This window comes from Rana temporaria, chromosome 7, assembly GCF_905171775.1.
Source record: "Rana temporaria chromosome 7, aRanTem1.1, whole genome shotgun sequence".
In the NCBI taxonomy this organism is placed as follows: Eukaryota; Metazoa; Chordata; class Amphibia; order Anura; family Ranidae; genus Rana; species Rana temporaria.
The window spans coordinates 57,754,240-57,775,414 of NC_053495.1; the positions used below are offsets into that span (position 1 = coordinate 57,754,240).

Consider the following 21,175-nt stretch of genomic DNA (forward strand, 5'->3'; position numbering starts at 1 on the left):
CTAGAGGAGACGATAAAATAAAATAAATAAAAAATAGAAAACCAACTGTATATTAAGAATCCATACATGATTGTGATTTACATAAACAACAGAATGGATTTTTTTTTTTCAAATAAAACTATATAAACAAACCTCCCACTGTCACATAGACTAAGATTGCTAACAAAAAATAATAAGCTTAGTTGCCAAGAGAACATCTATCAGTGTTGTTATGTATAGATATTAAAGCAGTATGACATGCAAAACCAATAAAGTATAATACATTGCAGCTTAAAAATCCTTAAAAGTTGTGGCTGAATACGTTTTTTTTTTTTTAACCACTGAAGGACTAGGCATTTTCTGGCAGTTCTTATTCACATGTAACAATCAGTTTTAGAACCCCCAAATGTAAAAAATGTTTTAAAGCAGAGATCCTAGAGAAGCACATTGCACTGCATTAAAGAAATGCTACGTGTCCCAATATAGTGCATTGCATAGCTTTAGCAGCCCGTTCAGAATAAATGGACTGCCTACTATGCAAATCAACACACAATACCACACATGCATCACTGCAACACACTGGTATGAAGGGCCCATGCCGTTTTAAATTGATCCAGTTTAGTTGAGTAAAATCTTGTTACCATCATGTGACAGATTCTTTGCCACTTACCATTTTAGATGGGACTTTCTGAAAGAGATCACTGATTACTCTGCCATTGGGATCTGTGGCAGTATTGAGAGATTCCAAAAGTTGTTCCAGGGTGGGCTTTATATAATTCTGAGAGGTCTAAAAATAAAATATATATATAGTTTAATCGTAAGATTCACAAAAACGGGTTACTTAAGTTCACATGTCAATAAATGGATTTTTCCCTTTTAAACACACACAGACACAAAGAGGTCGATTTACTAAATCAGCTTTCAGTTTTTGAAAAGTGATTGTAAAGTCTCAGTTTTTTTGTTTTCCTATTAAAATAACAAACATGTTATACTTACTTGTGCAGTTGGTTTTGCACAGAGCAGCCTGGATCCTCCTCTTCTCAGGTGCCTGGCTGAAGCTCCTGGCACCTCCCTCCTGTTGAGTGCCCCCACAGCAAGCAGCTTTCTTTGGGGGCACCCGAGCCGAGCTACAGCTACATAGTAAGCATATGTGTGAAGTTGCCACACAGGTATTGCAGTCGTTGTCAGCGATCTCGCCTCTCCCCTGAAGCCAACACATCATGTGACGGGACCAGAGCAACCAGGGAATAGGTAAGAATACACTTCTTTCCTCTACAGGCTAGTTAGTATAGGACCTAGGCCGGCCATACACAGTTCGAATCTTGGCAAGTTCAGCAGGAACCGACCGAGATTCTAACTGTGAGGCCTCGTACAGACGAGCGGACATGTCCAATGAAAACGGTCCGTGGACCGTTTTCATCGGACATGTCCGCTCGGAGATTTCGGTCTGATGGTTGTACACCCCATCAAACCAAAATCCCAGCGGACAGACATCGCGGTGACGTTGACGCCACCACGTCTGCAAACCAGGAAGTAAAATACTTTCACTGGAATGGAATGGATTCGACGCATGCGGGAGATTTCTGTCCGCTGGTTAGGTGTACTAACCAGCGGACATGTCGGACGGACGGGTTTCCAACCGACAAGTTTTAAGGCATGCTTTAAAACTTTTGTCTGCTGGAAACCTGTCTGCTAGGCTGTACACACGATCGGATCTGTCCGCTGAAACTGGTCTGCGGACCAGTTTCAGCAGACATGTTCGGTCGTGTGTACAAGGCCTTAATGTACCAAGTGATCGATAAATCAACTTGAGCACAAGCAGCCTGCCGGATTCTTCTGCAATTATCTCTAGTGGCTTCTATAGCCACTAACAATATTCACTGTCTACTCCTGGCGGGAGTAGACAATTGCTGATTTCCCTGTCAGCATTGTCTGTGTTGATGGGGGGAATTGTGCAAATTAATTTTCCAGTAACCCGTCGTTTCAGGAAAGAAATTTGCACCGTGTATGGCCAGCCTTAGAATGGGGATGGCAGCAGATTTATGATTAAATTAGTTTAAACCAGACTTCTACTTTAAATCAAATGTAATTACACAAATATGCATAAATACAGACTTTTATATCCTACCTCTGCTTCTGCAGTATCTTGTGTATCATCTTCCTCTTCGTCTTCCTCACAGTCTCCCTTCTGGATGAATTCATTTCTTGTACGTAAATAAAGATCCCACAGTTTACATGCAGCTTTGTATTCTGGCGTATCAGACTGTTGGGCAGAATGGAAGCAGTAAAGAATGATATATATATTTTTTTCTTTTTGAGAACTGACAATTTTTATTGATAACACTTTTTCAAGATAAAACAAATAAAGTACAAGACATTCAAATTAGCAAAGAACAAAAAGGGCCAGCATAGAAATTATAAATGATAAAACAGCGATACAAAGATAGAGTAAACCCCAAAACAGGGTACAAAATATATTCTCGCCTAACGTAGGGATGACATAGTGAGATCAGCAAACAGACTTCCAATCAAGGGAAAAAGGTGCAATAGCTCAACTAAATCCCATCTACACTGAGGTACTCAACCAAATATCAAAAGGCACTATACTTAAAACACAAAGGAAAAAAAAGAGGCCAAGAAGGAGAGGGGGGGGGGTTAATGTACAGTTTACAGTATACACCTGTGATAGAGCCCTACGGAAAATCAGAATTATTTTTAATTTTTAAGTAAAGATTTAAAGCTCCCATGTACAGTAAGGTATGTAGTAGAGGCTAGAAAATGGACAGCCGCACTCCAAAAAAACTTTTGGTTGTCTTTATTGTAAAACAAATGGAAAATGCAGCAAAAAATAGGGATAGCAGCCTACGCGTTTCACACTACAGATCAGTGCTTAGTCATGGCAGTAAGGTATGGCCTGCTATAGAAAGTACTCAACAGCTGACATGTCTAATGTTATTGCATTTTAAAAGGAGGGAGAAACTTGATCTTGGTGCCCATCACATGAACACAACAAAAAAAAGACATTCTCTGAGCACATAGGCTTTACTGTCATGGGTTTCCTTATGCACAAGTACCTCATAAACATACAATAGACTGCACATTACTGGCACATAAACTGGTTCACTTGGTGTTGGGAGTATATTCCCACAGGGTGACAGTACCGGATCTCCAGTCTCATCTGTTTCTGTCCCATCTGCTTCCTCCTCTAGCGCTTGATGGAAAACAGTATTTGTCATTTTCTGTAACTCTTCCCCTATTGTGTGCCTCTGAATTTCCAATGAAAAGAATGGCAGCAGGCACATATTCTGGTTGCATATGCAGTCTTCATAAAGACCCACTGCCTGTCTTAGACCGTCACGCTCCGTGGACTTCAGGGGGTGTTAATCACTGCTGCTGTGTCCTATGTGGTACACTCAGCTTTAGGGTCACCTGGATGAGAGAAGCTACTACAGAACCCATCACTTTTGCACATTAAATCCTACCCAAGGGGTTTAATTTTCTGACTAAAGTTTCGCTTTAAAAAGGAAGTCCTGCTGGATGACTTCAGGCTGGCCCTTTTTGCAGATATAGCTATGTAAAACATAAAAAATAAGTTCCTATACTGTTAAAAATCCAGTAGTACATTGTATCGCCCTTCTCTGCACATGCTCAGTTGCTTTTAGGCACTGCCAAATTTGTAGAGGCTGATCTGCTGACTGTCTTAAAGCAGAATTACACCTTCCTATCCTTTACAGCCGATGGCGGCAGCACATGACAGTTGATGGTAACATTGGTACTACTGGATTTTAAACAGTATAGGCCCTTATTTTTATTTACTTTTACATAGCTATACCTGCTAAAGGGGCCAGCATGAAGTGATCTAGCAGGACTTAATTTTCTGACTAAGATTCCACTTGGGAATAAACTGTGATGGATAAAGAGTAATAAAACTGAATAAAATGCCCCTTTAAATGCTGGCAACATGCAACAGAGAGTATAGGCCAGTGATGGTGAACCTTGGCACCCCAGATGTTTTAGAACTACATTTCCCATGATGCTCAGCTATACTGCAGAGTGCATGAGCATCATGGGAAATGTAGTTCCAAAACATCTGGGGTGCCAAGGTTCAACATCACTGGTATAGGCCTTCTGACATGATTTGCACTGATAGAAAGAATCAGCCATCCTGAACTCTGATCTTTCCCCTTTAGCACACAATCAAACACAAACCTTCAGATATACAGTATTTCCAGGATTAACTAAAGGTTGGTTAAGAGAATATGCAGGAAAGATTTTGGTCTTGTTCATTATCCATTCCAGCAACACTGATAACATAGTTTTACTTAAAGTGCAGGTATTGATCATTTGTTCTAGTTCTAACAAGAGCAAGTTTGTGAAGTCATGTGTGGCTTCGGAAAATTCAGGCATTCTTTGCCTATACAGCAAAAATAAATTAAAGTTCACCTTGTAGTACGATTTGGCATTCTGAAACAGCAGATGAAAATCTGCAGTCAACAGGTGGACTTCGTCATATTCCTCCATCTTTAGTTTCTGCTGGATTTTCATCAAGTCAATCGGCTGCGAAACAACTTCATAGTAATCTGGCAGGTTTCTAAAAGTCAGATAAACAGATGACAAATTATAGATACAACTATAGAAAACAGGACGCTGTAAATTCAGCAAATATTCCCAATGAAACCTTCAGTTAATAATGAGAACGTGCTTCCTGTTTAGGAGTGCTACACAGCGATTAAGCATTACCATTTTATCCTTCCAGTGCAAGTCTGTCTACCTACAAATACTAACATGGACTGAAATATATTGTTTACTGAATATCTTATAAAAGTTATATACAGTAAAACCTTGGATTGCAAGCATAATTTGTTCCAGAAACATGCTTGTAATTCAAAGCACTTGTATATCAAAGCGAATTTCCCCATAAGAAATAATGGAAACTCAAATGATTTGTTCTACAACCATTTATTCATAGATCCTTCAGTTTATAGCCCATATAAAAGAATTATAGCAATGTGACCAGGTTGTGTAACCTAAGTATGCAGACATCCGGGATAAAGCTGTCCACATAGACTATCCTCCACACCACCGGCTCTCAGCGCTGTCAGTCTGCAAACGTGACCGGAAAGACTATCCTGCAGTAGAGCGATCTAAAAGTGAGGCTTGAACCGCTCGTGGAGCACAGAGTGGAAGGCATTGAGGCGTTGAGGAGAATGGTCTATGTCAGGGGTGTCCAAACTTTTTTCAAAGAGGGCCAGATTTCATGAAGTAAACATGTGCGAGGGCCGGCCATTTTACCTGACTTTCTTTGAAACTTTAAAATGAAACGCAAAGTAAATATTTTATACAAAGTTTATTGCACAGTGCCTGTGATTGGCTCTGCGCGCTGTCAGCTTCATAGCGGCTCTGGCAAATAGATTTGTGAACACGCCCAGCTACACGCCCTGCTACACATCCTAACAATGAGAGCGGCGTTTGGGATTTGTCATGCTGAAGATGTATAAAAAAAACAACAACATGGGAATGGGGTTGGGGGGGGGAGGCACATTAGAATGTATATGTAAATCCCAAATGGGGGCCACATCAAACCGGAACATGGGCCTCAAATGGCCCGCGGGCCAGACTTTGGACATGCCTGGTCTATGTGGACAGCTTTCCCCCAATGCCTGCATACTTGGATGTGCCTTTTTTACTCATCAACCATGTGAGTTGCTAAATGTTGTACCTCCATTAAATGTAATCATATTGCTACACTTAGAGGTGCCTCCCTTCTCTTTTATACTCAGTCGTGACATGACGCTACTTGTATATCAAGTCAAAATGGTCTTGAAAAAAGCTCTCAAACCAGGGTTTTACTGTACACTACAAATTTACAAATCTGTACATAATATAAACATATATTTTCTGAAAACAGAGACACTGTAGAATAAAAGAGAGGCAGTTGCAATTTTTTTTATGTTACATGGAAACTGCGCTACTGGTTATCAAGTTTGTATTTTCAGTAAACAAAATCCTTCAAATTATCTTTAGTGCACACAATACCACAATTTTAGTAAAAACATAAAATATGAGGTTGCATGGAGTAAGCAGATACCAAATGTCAAGACTAACAGAAGTTTGCGGTTTGTAAAAAAAAAAAATCCCGTTCATACTCATCTTTATGCTGCAGCATCGCTGTGATGCTACAGCTGTCCCATGTCAGCTCTAATGCTGGCCATATGCATATAGAATTTTCCACCAAAAAAATCTAATTTAAAAAAAAAAAATTTAAGAACATTGGTTTGATATTCTAATTGGAAAATGTGAATCTCGCGCCAATTGATAAGTGATTAAATAAATACAGTGTAAACCATAAATAATTAATAAGCTGCTCCCCACTTCCTGACGACGTGGCAACACGAAACATACTTCGAGGCGCCTGGTTACGCACTTCCGGTCCCGCTGGCTCTCCGGATTCGAGAGTTGGAACGCACGCCGGCTTCCCCAGTGTGGAACACTCTCCGCAAACGATGCAACGCTCCTTAGCCTCAGTGCCGGGACTAAGGCACCAACAAAAGTAAGGGGCCACTTGGCGATGTTATGCTTTTAATTTTTTTTACAATAAACGGTATTATGGATGGTCTCCCCTTCTCTCTGTTTGGTACTGTGACATTTGGAGTCTGGCTGTATCAAGGGAACTAGAGCCACGCATGGAGTTCTGAAATACCCGGTTTTGTGATAAGGAGCCATCCTTTTGTGCACATTTGGGGTGTATTCTGGTCTTGGTGGAGGTGGAAACCCCTATTACTAGGGTTGTCCCGATACCACTTTTTTAGGACCGAGTACAAGTACCGATACTTTTTTTCATGTAGTCGCCGATACCGAATACCTATACTTTTTTTAAATGTCATGTGACAGTTTTCAAACCACAATACAGACTAAGGATATTTTCTTTAGAATTATGAAGAACTCTAACTCAAGACATTATAAAAGAATAAAAATGAGTAAAAATGAATAAAAATGTTTTATTTGCTTGTCACGCAGTAGTAAAAAACTCAAAGAATTTTCATAGAACATGTTGATAAATACAAAAAAAGTATTCTATTTAGGTATCGGGAGCATTTGCGCGAGTACGAGTACTCCCGCAAATACTCGGTATCGGTCCCGATACCGATACTAGTATAGGTATCTGGACAACCCTACCCATTACTGAACCTCAAGCATTTTCTTTGAGCACAAACACTATTGAACACGGACATATGTGAATGGACCTTATTGATTTGTTCATATTGTTTATTGGTGGTGACCTTCACTACCTCTATCACTGGTTTATTATTGTTATTTTATCATATCAATTTATCTTCTAATCGTTTGTTCACTTAATGTTGGTTTATCACTTATAATTCTTTATATTTATTTATTTAAATATTTCACTCTAGCGCCCCCACCTTTCACTTTGATTTTTTTCATTTTTACTGGGGATAAATATTGACGTTCATTTTCAACCACAGTGTGGTATGGGTTTTTGTTCGGCAATTATATTCATTCTTAAATCAACTGTTGAAAGCAACTGAAATTTTCAAAACAGAGCAAGTACATTCATTAAATATACAAAGAATTTATGTACAATTTTCCTTGTCTGAAAATCTACTAGTGTACGGTGTACATTCAGCACAAGACTGAGAACTGAACAATCGCGCGTTTAATCAAAAGAAAAAAAAACGTTTGATTAAACTTTTGTCTTTTATTTACTTGATTTATATTATAGGAGCTGATAACGACTCTCATGGGAGATCATACTGCAGGATACAGTTTCTCTCAAAGAGACATAACTAGTGTGTCTTAGACCCCAAATGTTGTTGAAGACAAGAGGCTGGATTTTGACAGGTCTGAACCTAAAAATAGTTACATCGGGAGCAGCGCAAAAAAAAAAAAAAAAACACATGAATAAAATTGTAAAAATAAATGATTTTTACCTGCGTTTTGGGGCCCTAATAAAGAGTTCACATAGAATCCGCCCTTGATCATCTTTGTAGTCTCTAATTGTGTTATAGAGCTCATGGCAAACTGCAATCTACAAAAAAATAAAATGCAACAGTTAATAACATTAGACAACTACTACATAACATTAAAGCCCCCTAACTTCATTTATTAAATGAATAAAAAGAGCAAGACAACATAAAAGATGCCTCCTGCCCATGAACACTATCAAGTGTTACTTTCGCTTTCTGACATTAACGTAAAATGCAGCTGCTCAAAAATGACTGCCATGGTGAAAACACTACGGTGTGTAAAAACTGCAAAGATATTTGTCTTCCAGGGGGTTTTCAAACGATGGCCCTCCAGATGTTCAGGAACTACAATTCCCATCATACCTAGTCATGTCTGTGTATGTCACAGTTTTACAATGCCTCATGGGACGTGTAGTTTCGCAACAGCTGGAGCGCCGTAGTTTGGAGATCCCTGCAAATTGCTGGGTGAGGGAAATCAAACAGCGGTGGGGGAAAATACCGCACTATGACCCCTATATCGAGCCAATAGACATGGTAAATAGATATTTCCAATGCCATCTAGTGCCCATTTTTCCAAACCACAATTATTTTTTAAAGGAACAACATTTTATTTTTAGAGAAACTAGCCTGGGAACATTCAATGTAGTTTCCTTCACATAGAAGTAATGTACCAGCTGTTTTTGAGACAAATAATGTAATGTTTTTTTTTCCTTATTAATACACCCTTATTTGTGTTTAAAGTGATAGTTAATTCTTGTTTTTTTTTTAAATAACAAAAACATGTTATACTGTGTCGTTTTACACAGGGCGGCCTGGATTCTCCCCTTCTAGGGTCCCTCTTCGCTGCACCTAGTCAATCCCTCCTGTCGAGTGCCCCCATAGCAAGCAGCTTGCTATGGGGCCACCCGAGCTGCAACACTGCGTGTCCATTCAGACACGGCTGCGGGAGCCAATGGCGCTGCTGCTGTGTCTCAGCCAATCAAGAGGGAGGGCCCCAGGGCGGCCGGGACACTCGTGCACATCGCTGGTCAGAGAAGGGGCTCAGGTAAGTATTAGTGGATGCTTAGAATGCATCAAGATAAAAAACCTTCTGCCTTTACAACTCTTTCAAGCTTTTAGCGTTAAGTGCTTATATATAACAATTTTGACAAGTCTGCCAATTGTCGATAAAATAAAACACCAACATTAAAAAGAAATGTACAAAGTGACTTTAGGTTTTCTCTCAAACTTACTGGATCCACAGTTGCCACATTAGCAAGTCTCCTCCTCTTCCTGCCAGAGGTTGGGGTACTTGTGGCATGCGGGGAATCATCAAAGTCTCCACCACTGACACTGCTGGACGGGGAAGTTGCTCTGCGTCTCTTGGAGCTCAAAAGCTCTGCGTTGTCCTACAAGAAAGAGAAAGAAATTAGGATTTGTTTGGCTTGCCTGTAAAATCGTTTTCTGGAGTACATGACAGGACACAGATGATCTGATATTCATGACTACTTGAGTTATACTGCCACCCAAAAAATAAGAATATAAGGCATTCAGGAATCTCCAGGCATATCCCCTCCCACCTCCGCTAAACCTCAATTGTAGCAAGCATTGAGCACAGGTAGAGGAGAAATCTGTGTGTCCCTGAAAATTCTAAATTTCCTAAATCATACATCAAAGGACACAGAAGACTTGATATTTAGGACTATTTCAGATGTCCCAAAGCACTGAACATGAGGAGTGGGCAGAACGGCAACAAGGCCAAAATGGAAAAGAAATAAAAAAACGAGGGGAACCCCACTATAATGCCAACCTGCAAGACATTCTGCCCATTAGCTGGTGTCTTCTGCAGGAGGAATGAACATCTACCTGGTAGAACTTAGTAAATGTGTGAAGAGAAAACCAAAACAGAAGAGAATTACCATGCTAGTAGACTCCAAAAATCTGCTAGCACCACAATTGAAAAGTGTATAAAATCAGACATAAAAGTGCTGCGTAAATTGTAAATACAGTAGAATACATATACATAAAGCGCACAAGATAAAAAAGGTAGTAATAGATTCAATAGAAAAAAGAAAAATCGCGCCAACCAAATAATATAGCAATCAAGTCCTTGTGAATCCACAAACTAAATATATTAATAAAGTCCAAAGTGACACTGAAGTTCTGGAACGAATAACACCCGGTGCACTGATGATAAAGTGAGCCACCACCACCACATGGACTGAGGCTTACCAGAGACTAAATAAATAACGTTATCTATTATTCCACAGCAGGATATCCAGGGAGTATGGACACAACACAGGATAGAATCGGATGTGCAGCATAGATCTTAACCATGAATCCACGGAGGGATACAGCAGACTTGGCACAGACAGATCCTCTTAGACCGTTTCAGGAGCCCAGCAACATGTCACATAGGAAGAGAACCGCACATAGCGTAATACGTCCAAAAAGAAATTTATTTTAAAAGTAAAAACCTACTTACAGCATTAAAGTGCAATACAGGCGTGTAAAAACAAATGCCGGCCAGCATAGACAGGAGCCCTTTCTCCTCGTGAGAACGCGGTGATGTCACTGCACGCCGTTAACCCAGACGCGTTTCGTCATACGTTGACGTTTTCAATGGGATAGGGCTCTGCAGTGATTCACCGCTTTAAATAACCAAGCCTCGCTTTGATCGCCAGGAACCGGAAGTAGCAGAAACTCCATTTTGGAGATGGGAATCTGTATAATGGCTGTATAGCGAGACCTAAGGCTCTACAGCTAAAGACAGGGAGATCAATGCCCGTATCGGGGCACAGATACTACAAAAAATATATATTTGGAGATATATCGTGTGTAGTGAGGATACATGTGTTATATATTAATAATAATATTAAATTAGGCCAAAAACGTGTTTAAAGTGCCCGTGCACTTTATACACGTTTTTGGCCTACCTCCTCTCTAACTCAAACCATGCAACCTGTAGAATTCTTAAACATCGCCTATGGAGATTTTAAAGGGTAAAAGTTTGTCGCCATTCCACGAGTGGACGCAATTTTGAAGCGTGACATATTGGGTATCAATTTACTTGGCGTAACATTATCTTTCACAATATAAAAAAAAATATTGGGCAAACTTTACTGTTTTCTTATTTTTTATAAAAAAAAAAAAGTGCGTTTGCTAGACCGCTGCGCAAATACAGTGTGACAAAGTATTGCAAATACCGCCATTTTATTCTCTAGGGTGTTAGAATAAAAAATATATATAATGTTTTGGGGTTCTAATTAGAGAGAAGGAGATGGCAGTGTAAACAGACAGGGGAAGCTCCATTAGCATTGCTGGTTGTCCTACCAACGGCCACCACATGATGGCGCCAGATCACATAAGGAAGCATAGGCCTGCAGAAGGCCGCAAAGCCACGGCCTCAATTACCAGCCGGTGTGGCGGGGGAGGTGGGGCGCATGGAGACACAGGATACCCCAGCTGTGCCGCCCCAGGTCGCTAATTCTAGTCGCAATTGCTGACTGGCGCCCGAGGTTTGTCGAACCCTGTTTTAAACGATCATCTATGAGGACTCATTTTATGTAGGGGTACACCTCTAGTGGCCCCTTGTGGACATTATACTTTAATATTGAGTTTCTGGGGCTTGAATCTATTACTGCCTGTATTTTGTGCACTTTATGTATATGAATTCTATGGTATTTATAATTTAGCACAGGGTTCGACAAAATCCGGGCGCCGGTCGCAATTGCGACTAGAATTAGCGACCTGGCGCCCGGGGAAGGAAGCATAGGCCTGCAGAAGGCCGCAAAGCCGCAGCCTCAATACCAGCCGTCGCGGGTGCTCGGAGACACAGGATACCCCATGCGTCAGGCTGCACCGGACAGTAATTGAGGCCACGGCTTTGCGGCCTTCTGCAGACCTAGGCTTCCTTCTGTGATCTGGCGCCATCTTGTGGTGGCCGTTGGCATGACAAGTAAGCCAGCAATGCTAATGGAGCTTCCCCGGTGTTTTCACTGCCATCTCCTTCCCTCTAATTAGAGCCCCCAAACATATTATATATTTTTTATTCTAACACCCTAGAGAATAAAATGGCGGTTGTTGCAATACTTTTTGTCACACCGCATTTGCGCAGCGGTCTTACAAGGGCACTTTTTTTGGAAGAAAATACACTTTTTTTAATTAAGACAACCGTAAAGTTAGCCCAATTTTTTTTGAAAGATAATGTTACGCCAAGTAAATTGATACCCAACATGTCACGCTTTAAAATTGCGTCTGCTCGTGGAATGGCGACAAACTTTTACCCTTTAAAATCTCCATAGGCGACGTTTAAAAAAATTCTACAGGTTGCATGTTTTGAGTTACAGAGGTCTAGGGCTAGAATTATTGCCCTCGCTCTACCAATCGCGGCAATACGTCAAATGTGTGGTTTGAACGCCACTTTCATATGCGGGCGCTGCTCACGTATGCGTTCGCTTCTGCGTGCGAACCCGGCAGGACGGGGCACGTTTTCTGGCTTTTTAATTTTTTAGCTGGCTCCTAGATTCCAACCTTGCCCTTCATAGCATAGGACTGATAAACGAGCTGATGAATCCACCTTGAAATGTGCATGGAGAAGCAGTCTGAACCTTACGGGAAGCCCCTGGCAGAACAAAGAGGGAATCAGACTGTCAAAACTAAGCTGTAGGCTTTAGATAAACAGAAACTGCTTGCACAGCATACAAAAAATGAAGAACCTTTCCTTAGGATGCCTATGGTTAAAGTAGAAGTTCAGCCAAAACCTAACTAACCCTAAACCTACTTTCAGCCACATTCTAAAATGAACCCATCTAACCCTGCAAAGCAAAAATAGTTATACAGTATAGGGCTGCACGATTCTGGTCAAAATGAGAATCACGATTTTTTGCTTAGACTAAAGATCACGATTCTCAAAAAATGTATGCCAGAGCCCCCCCGCAAAAAAAAAAAAAAATGTAATAAATAAACCTGTGATTTATCTGAAAATATGAATATATAAAAAAAAAGAGACCAGTGATATGTCTATGATGTTAAAGATCATATAACTCCTATGAAAAAAGCAGAATCAAAGTTTTATTCTGCTTTTATCAAACTTTGATTCTGCTTTTTTCATAGGAGTTATATGGTCTTTAACATTATAGACATATCACTGGTCTCCTTTTTTTTTTTTATACATCAGAAGCAGTACTGCCAGCAACCATTGGGTGGCACATGGATACACATTTGTACAGAACTGTGAGAAGGATTAATACATCAGAAGCAGTACCGCCGGCAACCACTGGGTGGTGCATGGATACAAACTACTGTTGTATAGAACTGTGAGACTTGAAGCTCAGGCATCTATCCAGCGGCGCAGGCTGCGGACGTCGGTTTTGATATCGGCGCCATTTGCGTTCCACGATAGTTACGTGGAACCAGCGGTGAAAACAGAAGAATTGCGGGTCATCCCGCGGGGAGATCGCACGCGGGGAGAATAGAAATCGCGATTCTCTCCACGATTAATCGTGCAGCTCTAATACAGTACATACCTTTTCTGAAGCGAATCCGGTCCAGTCTCCAGCGGCGGATGCTGTGTGCAGGAGATGCCTGGGAAGTGACGTCACCCATAGAGTTACTATGGGGCTTCCGTTGTCGGCTGCCTTTCCTGCACATGCCTAAACAAAGATCCACTGCTAAACTCAGCGTGGGACCGGACCGAAACAACTGCAGAAAAGGTATGTATAGTGATTTTTGCTGTACAAGGGTAGATAGATTATTGTTAGAATATAGCTGTGAGTAGATTTAGAGTTAGTTCTTGGATGAACTTCTACTTTAAAGTGGTTATACTGTGTACATGTCTTTATCAAGAGCACCGAGTGTGATTTCTCACTGCTGCCTCCTTCCTCTAATATCAGCATTAGAGTAACTTCTGGCAGGTTTAGATAAAAAGGTGATGATGGGGAGGAGAGCTCAAAGCCTGTGATTCAAAGCCACAGCTTTTCATTGTTCCTGTGTACTGTGAGGAGAGGTCACAGCGTGTCACTGAGCTCTGCGCTGACAATTCAGATCCCCACCCCCTGCTGCTAAAGCCGAGAAAGAAAAATCATTGATCTATGCTTTTAGAACAATATATAGAAGAAATTGCTGCAGACAAAAATGTACCACTTATGTAGGAGGATTTGTTTAATCTCTGTGTATGACCTGATGCTAGTCACCTCACTGGGTATATGTGAGGGGTTTTCAACCACTTAAAGCGGACCTGTGGACATTTTTTAAACTTTCCATCTATTAAATCTTCTGCCCTTGTTGTTTTACCTATGGATAGTAAAGTTTTTTTTTTTCTGCCAGTAAATACGTTATACAGCCCACTTCCTGTTTGGTAAAAAGCCTAGGCTTGTGACATCATCCACAGCTCTCTCTCATGGGAGTTTACCAGGAAGGGATGGGCAAGTCATAAGAGGACCAATGAGAGCTGCAGGGCTCGAGGTGCGACTCTGTGTGTCTGTGTAAATCCAGGAAGTGAACAGGCAGCAGCTTCAGCTGCCAACACTTAAAATCGATGCAGTCAGACTCAGTGGAGGGAGATTTCTGCAGCATATTTGGCAAGTACAGAATCAGAGTATATATTAAATAATAAGCAAAGTGGTTGGAGAGAAGCTTCAGAATGGCAAAGATGGTTTTATTACAAATTATGTGAGCAGACTGCAGTTCCTCTTTAAGAAAAAAAGATGGCAACACAATGTCCTGATTTACTGAAACCACGTTAGGTAGTAAAAAGGACCAAGGTCTTATTACCACCTAATTATATTAACCGCTTGCCGACCAGCGGCCGGTCGGCCCCCACTCGCCCCTGACACCGACACGCGCGTGCCCGGTGGGCGCGATCACCGCCGGGCGATCGCTCGTTACAGAGCGATAACCGGGAGCTGTGTGTGTAAACACACAGCTCCCGGTCCTGTCAGGGGGAGAAATGCCCGATTGTCTGTTCATACAATGTATGAACAGCGATCACTCATTTCCCCAAGTCAGTCCACCCCCCCCTTCAGTTAGAACACACCCAGGGAACATACTTAACCCCTTCCTTGCCCCTAGTGTTAACCCCTTCCCTGCCAGTGGCATTTTTATAGTAATCAATGCATTTTTATAGCACTGATCGCTATAAAAATGCCAATGGTCCCAAAAATGTGTCAAAAGTGCCTGAAGTGTCCGCCATAATGTCGCAGGACCGATAAAAATTGCTGATCGCCGCCATTACTAGTAAAAAAAAAATATTAATACAAATAAATAATATAACTTTTGCGCAAACCAATAAACGCTTATTGTGATTTTTTTTACGAAAAATATGTAGAAGAATACTTATCGGCCTAAACTGAGGAAAAAAAATAGTTTTTTTTTTTATAGATTTTTGGGGGATATTTATTACAGCAAAAAGTAAAAAATACATTTTTTTCAAAATTGTCGCTCTAATTTTGTTTATAGCGCAAAAACAAAAAAACGCAGAGGCGAATCAAATACCACCAAAAGAAAGCTCTATTTGTGGGGAAAAAAGGACGCCAATTTTGTTTGGAAGCCACGTCGCACGACCATGCAATTGTCAGTTAAAGCGACGCAGTCCCGAATCGCAAAAAGTGGCCTCATCTTTGACTAGCAAAATGGTCCGGGGCTGAAGTGGTTAAAGAACCGAGGAATGGTCTTTTGCATGAAAGCGCATCAAGCTCATAGACCCTGCAAGCCGAAAAATCTAAAAATCAGAAAGACAACCTTGCACATAAGGATTGACAATGGAATCTGTCAGTGAGCTTTAAAAAGGAGAAGTCTGCAAAACAGACAGGACCAAGTTAAGGTCCCACAGAGACAAAAGACCTTACAAGGAGATCAATCTGTGCGACACTTTACACAAAGGCTTTAACCAATGAATGAGACAAGATAGGTTTCTGAACCAGAAAGACCAAGGTCAATATCTGTTCCTCGGCGGTACTTGGAGCCAGATATTTCCACACCAGACTAAAGAACAGACAAAAAAGGGCCCCACAACATGCAAGCCTTGAATTCTGCATTTTATCACAATGCAGTGGACACCATCCCATGTCACTGTACAGCAGTGTAGCGCACCGCACCGCTGTACAGTGACATACAGGGTCACTTTTGTACACTGCAAATAAATGTTTGTCCAAAAAAAAAGTGAGCTGTGTGATGCGATGAATCACACCCCCCAGCGCCAGCTCACTGCCGCCGGGAACTGCTGCCGTTTAGGCTGAATTCACATTAGAACAGTGATAATTATTAAGGCAGTGAAACTGATCAAATCACATGTGCAAAATAATAGAAAGTCTGAAAACATGACCTGTTGGGGGTGCTTGAGGACTGGAGTTGAGAAACCTTGGTGTAAATTTTTGTCCCTCCTTTTTGGTTGATCCATGCCACAGCATTGTCTCACTACATCCTGACAGGAAGACCTTAAAGTCAGAGAGTCCAGTGTAGAAGAGCCAGCTGAATGGCACAAAGTTCCAAGATGTGGATCAGCAGCTTTCACTCCTCTGACCACTGTGCTCCTTCAAAAGGAGAGGTTCTCCAAAACACCTTCCCAGCCTGATAGGCTGGCATGCGTCATGAAGACCTTTTTTATTCACTGTAAGGATGAATTTCCCTTTATCCAGAATCTGGGTGGATATCCACCATTCCAAAGCCAACCTGGTCTTGGGTGTATTGGCAGATCCAAGTATTCAAGGTTTGTCCCACACCACCAGGATATGAAGCTACGTAGCTCTTCAGTGAAACTGGGCATAGGGGACCACATCTAAGGATGCCATCAACTCATGTGCATGTACAGATGCAGAGATCTTCCAATGAAGATATATGCATTTCTGCTGTGAAAGCAGTATTTTCTCCTGTGCGGTGCAGAATACGAAACCCAATTACTCCAGATGTTGCGTTAGAACCAAGGCTGACTTCTGAAGATTTGGCACCCAGTCAACCCTCTCAAAGACTTGTACCATTTTGCTTCACCTTTGACATCAGATTCAGCCAATTCCTGAAGCAGGTCGTCCAGGTACCCCACATCGGACCATAGAACCAGAGCCAACATTTTAGTGAACACTTTGGGGGCCTTGGACAGGCCAATAAAGCAACACCACAATTTGAAAGCAGCAATCCTCTACTGCAAATAGCAGAACGCTACTGGCGAGGTTGGAAAATCAGGTATGTGCAGGTAGGCATCCTTGATATCCGCTAATACCAGCAAGTCTCCCTGATGAAGCAAAGCAATTACCAACTGGCTGGACTCCAACATGAATTGTCATACCTTGAGGAATTTGAAGAGAGTCTAGCATAGGCTTGACATTTCAGTTTGGCAGGAGAGTCATGAACAGCTTGGAATGGAAGCAGTGAGACCTCTCCTCTGCTGGCACAAGTGTGATGACCCCTTAGGACAGAAGTCTTTGCAGGGCCGAAAAGAACACAGCTCTTTTTTGTGGACCTGAAAATACCCTCAAGTGCATAAAGCATGAAGGAGGAAAGCAGTGAAGAAACTTCTGGGCACCATTCAGCAGACATAGTATTCTGTGATTCCCAGAGCCCAGGTGGTTGCGAAGGCCAAAAGACTAACCACCCCCCACCCACGCAAGTGGAGGTGCTTCTTTACTGCAAGGATTTGCCTCCGGATCCAGAGGACCTAGGGGACCAGATCTTGGAAGTAGGGTTTTGCCTAGATCCCAAGGATGCTTACGAAATAACTCGTTTGATTGCAAAGGTGTCATCGCATTTTGGTCTGTCACCTTCTTCATAAGGGGGTAATAGTATGCTGTTCCCCAAAGTCATCTTCTGGATGAAGGTATCCAAGGATGGTCCAAACTAGTGTTCACCCTCAAAGGGCTGCACTTGGGACATATGCTCCCTAGTATGTGGACAGACATGATGTCCACCCTTGACAGCTGCCTTATGGGATCTTCCAAGGCATCTAGTGAGAAACACAATGCTCCTAAAATCTTCCAGGAGCTTTCAAATAGCAGGATGTTCTGGGTAGAATTCAGTGCTAATCTAAACCTTTAGGTAGCCACTGCAGGGATACATGTGCAGGGGGTCTTTCCCATCTGATAGAAGGATTTGGGAGCCCATCCCATCATCTAGACCAACCTCTCTGCCTGTGCATGGCCAGGGTTTTCTGAGGAGCCCAACCCTCCTTTAAGGAGGGTTGGTCTCCCTCCAGTCATCTGCCCTTCATCTATCTATCAGCATACATGTGCTTCCTCTGAGGAGACTCTTTAAATTTTATAGTTAGGGTCTGCAGTACACAGAGAGCCTTGACGGGGCCTGCAGCTTACGCATGTATTTGCAAATGCGTGCAACCAAACCCCTGTTTTTAACGCACTGTTAGACAGGTGAATTTAGTTGGTTGCTGATTGGTTGGTAAGTTGAGCTTGGAAATTCTGTGTGTTTTTTTGACATGCGTTCGCCCCTTCCAGTGCTCCTTGCTGTGAAGACCATGTCATAGGTACGGGCGGTGACTGTTGTTTTTTGTGCTGAAAATAAAACCTGCAGGGAAAGGCCAACCAGTTGAGAGCAGTGTAAGCACAAGCCAAAGACTAAAATGGCAGTCAACCCTGTGGAGATGCATCATGCACGTGCTGTATCCTGATAGCAAGTTGCTAGCTGAATGGAGCTGCAACACAAGCTGTCTACGCAAGAGAATCATAAATGGCGCCTGGACATCACAAACACAATGACATTATTGCACATGTGCAGAGTCATCCCGCCCCTTTTAAACAATACTACTGTGCTGGAGCACTCCATACCAACAGCCAGAAACAGTCCAAATACGCAAGGACATCCAGGGGAAAACACAAGAATTTGAATTGGTGATCATTGCCACTAAAAAAGAAAATGAAGGGAAATCCAGATTTTTAGAGGTGATAGGAAATAAAAGGTTAAATGGTTTGTAGTGCGTTTCTGTGGATCTGCAAATGCAAAGGTAAAAAAATACGTAGATGTGTACCAGAGAATGCATTAAAAGGTAAATAACCTGCAGCCTTTACAACCAGGCAAAGAAATTATGTATCTTTCATCATTCTGCACGTTCATCAGACTGTCATTCACAGCAATTCTCCCAAAAATATTATTTAATTTAAATGTGTAGTATGCAGAGTTCCCCTCTGGCTTTTACACCTGGCTCCGTTCCTTCCCACCTCAATATTTAACTCATCATTCTACAACAGGATTAGGAATACACATAATACACTGCCCCTAAAAAAATAAAAGAAAAAAATAATACCGATAACAAATGGTTAAGGACATATTTATAAAGCAATGAATGTGACTTTGAAAGATTTGCTGGTGGTCAATCAAGAACTGTCATTCAAAAATGTACATATGAAACCCACAGGAGTGATAAAAATGAACAAATAATTTGACACTCATGCTTTACTTTTAGTCATTTAATAAATATTATGCATCAGCACAAACTATTTCAATGCTGATTTATGGGGGGGAAAAGCCTCCCAAACTACTATAAAAACAAGCATACAGGCATACCCCACTTTTAAAGTGGAGGTTCACCCTAAAAACAAGTATATACCATTCAATCCAGCATTCTGCCGACATGTACAGTATGCTGTTTTTTTTTCCGGTTTACTTACCGTAGTATAGGTATTTTCCCCCCCGGCTTCCGGGTAGTGCTAGTCAGAGACTAAGTGATTGACGTATGACAAAAGCTTCACCCCCGGCGCATAATGCACGTCACCAGTTTCCGAAAAAAGCCGAACGTCGGTGCGCAGTTCGGCTTCTTTCGGAAACTGGTGACGCGCATTATGCGCCGGGGGTGAAGCTTTTGTCATACGTCAATCACTAGTCTCTGAATAGGAACGCCCACTACCGTGGGATTCACTACCCGGAAGCCGGGGGGGGGAAATACATATACTACGGTATGTAAACCGGAAGAAAAAAAACAGCATACTGTACATGTCGGCAGTATGCTGGATTGAATGGTATATACTTGTTTTTAGGGTGAACCTCCACTTTAAGTACACAATGGGACCAGAGCATGTATGTAAAACGAAAATGTACTTAAAGTGAAACAATACCTTTTTTAACTTCTAGGGTGTAGTGGGGGGGGGTCAGGGACTGTAGTTAAGGTCTCAGGGGCTGTAGTGGGGGTGTCAGAAGCTGTAGTTAAGGGTCCCAGGGGCTGTAGTGGGGGTGTCAGGGGCACACTGGAACAGGGCAGGCTATGCTCTCGGAGCTTCAGCTCCTTCTACTGCGGCTGCAAAATGTCTGTACAGTACTTGTAAGGCACTTTACATACGGTCGCGGGTATGTCCTTACTTGCGAGTGTATGTAAAGTGAGTGTACTTAAAGCGGGGTATGCCTGTAATTCATCACCTACAAAACAAACGTCAAAAAGATATATAAGTGTAGCGCTTATAGTGATATGTTAAATACCAAAATACCATAGTATATGTATTAAAAATTACACAGAAATAAATAAATGTAGAACGTAAATATACGGTATGTACAACCCTTTAAGAAAAGAGAAGTGCCAATAAATAAATGGTCTAGTGTACTTGATATGATATCAAGTGAAAAACAAAGTCCGACAAAACTTAGTGTTCAAAATAATTGATAATGTTGAAGTTCATATTTTCCACATGTCATTCAAGTGAGTGAATAAGATGAAAAGATGCGTGACTTCTAAAACGATATAATCCCACCACCGATAAAAGTGCAGGCTTACCGGAACTTATTGACCACTAGTGGCATATGCCAAAAGAGGTCAATTAAGGCTTTGTATGACAGATGTCAGAAAACGATCCTTGGCCGGGAATTGTAGACCCAATTGGATGATGTATCCTTGGATGGAATAGGTCCCCAGGGACAGACTGGAAACTGTACTGGTGTAGGACTCCCAAAACCAATTGGTTCAGTGAAATAATGGTGCATAAGAGGGAGAAAAGAGAGGTGGCCACATAGCGTAACTCCGTATGATAAAAAATTGTGTGTTTATTCACAGCTGACAAACTTACATTTGGCTGATGTAAAGAATTCTTGCATGCAAAAAATGGGGCGACAGTGGAGTCCTCCCGACGCGTTTCGTGGTCAAAAGCACAAAAACAAACGTCCCCTTCTTCATGGAATTCGTTTAGAGCAAAGGTCTTCAAACTACGGCCCTCCAGTTGTTCAGGAACTACAATTCCCATCATGCCTAGTCATGTCAGTGTGTTACAATGCCTCATGGGATGTGTAGTTCTACAACAGCTGGAGGG

The 21,175-nt window shown here is 41.7% G+C and overlaps 1 protein-coding gene across 1 annotated transcript in view; it reads right to left on the bottom strand.

Annotated features, from left to right (window-relative positions):
* Nucleotides 1-21,175, bottom strand: part of LOC120946186 (protein polybromo-1-like) — a 49,239-nt gene that overhangs the window by 5,112 nt on the left and 22,952 nt on the right. Inside the window, exons 3-7 of the mRNA XM_040361006.1 lie at nucleotides 9,197-9,352; nucleotides 7,929-8,026; nucleotides 4,423-4,570; nucleotides 2,108-2,242; nucleotides 650-766 (exon numbers count right to left, since the gene is read on the bottom strand). Of these exons, the coding sequence (XP_040216940.1) occupies nucleotides 650-766; nucleotides 2,108-2,242; nucleotides 4,423-4,570; nucleotides 7,929-8,026; nucleotides 9,197-9,352 (654 nt within the window). The remainder of the gene's footprint in view (nucleotides 1-649; nucleotides 767-2,107; nucleotides 2,243-4,422; nucleotides 4,571-7,928; nucleotides 8,027-9,196; nucleotides 9,353-21,175) is intronic.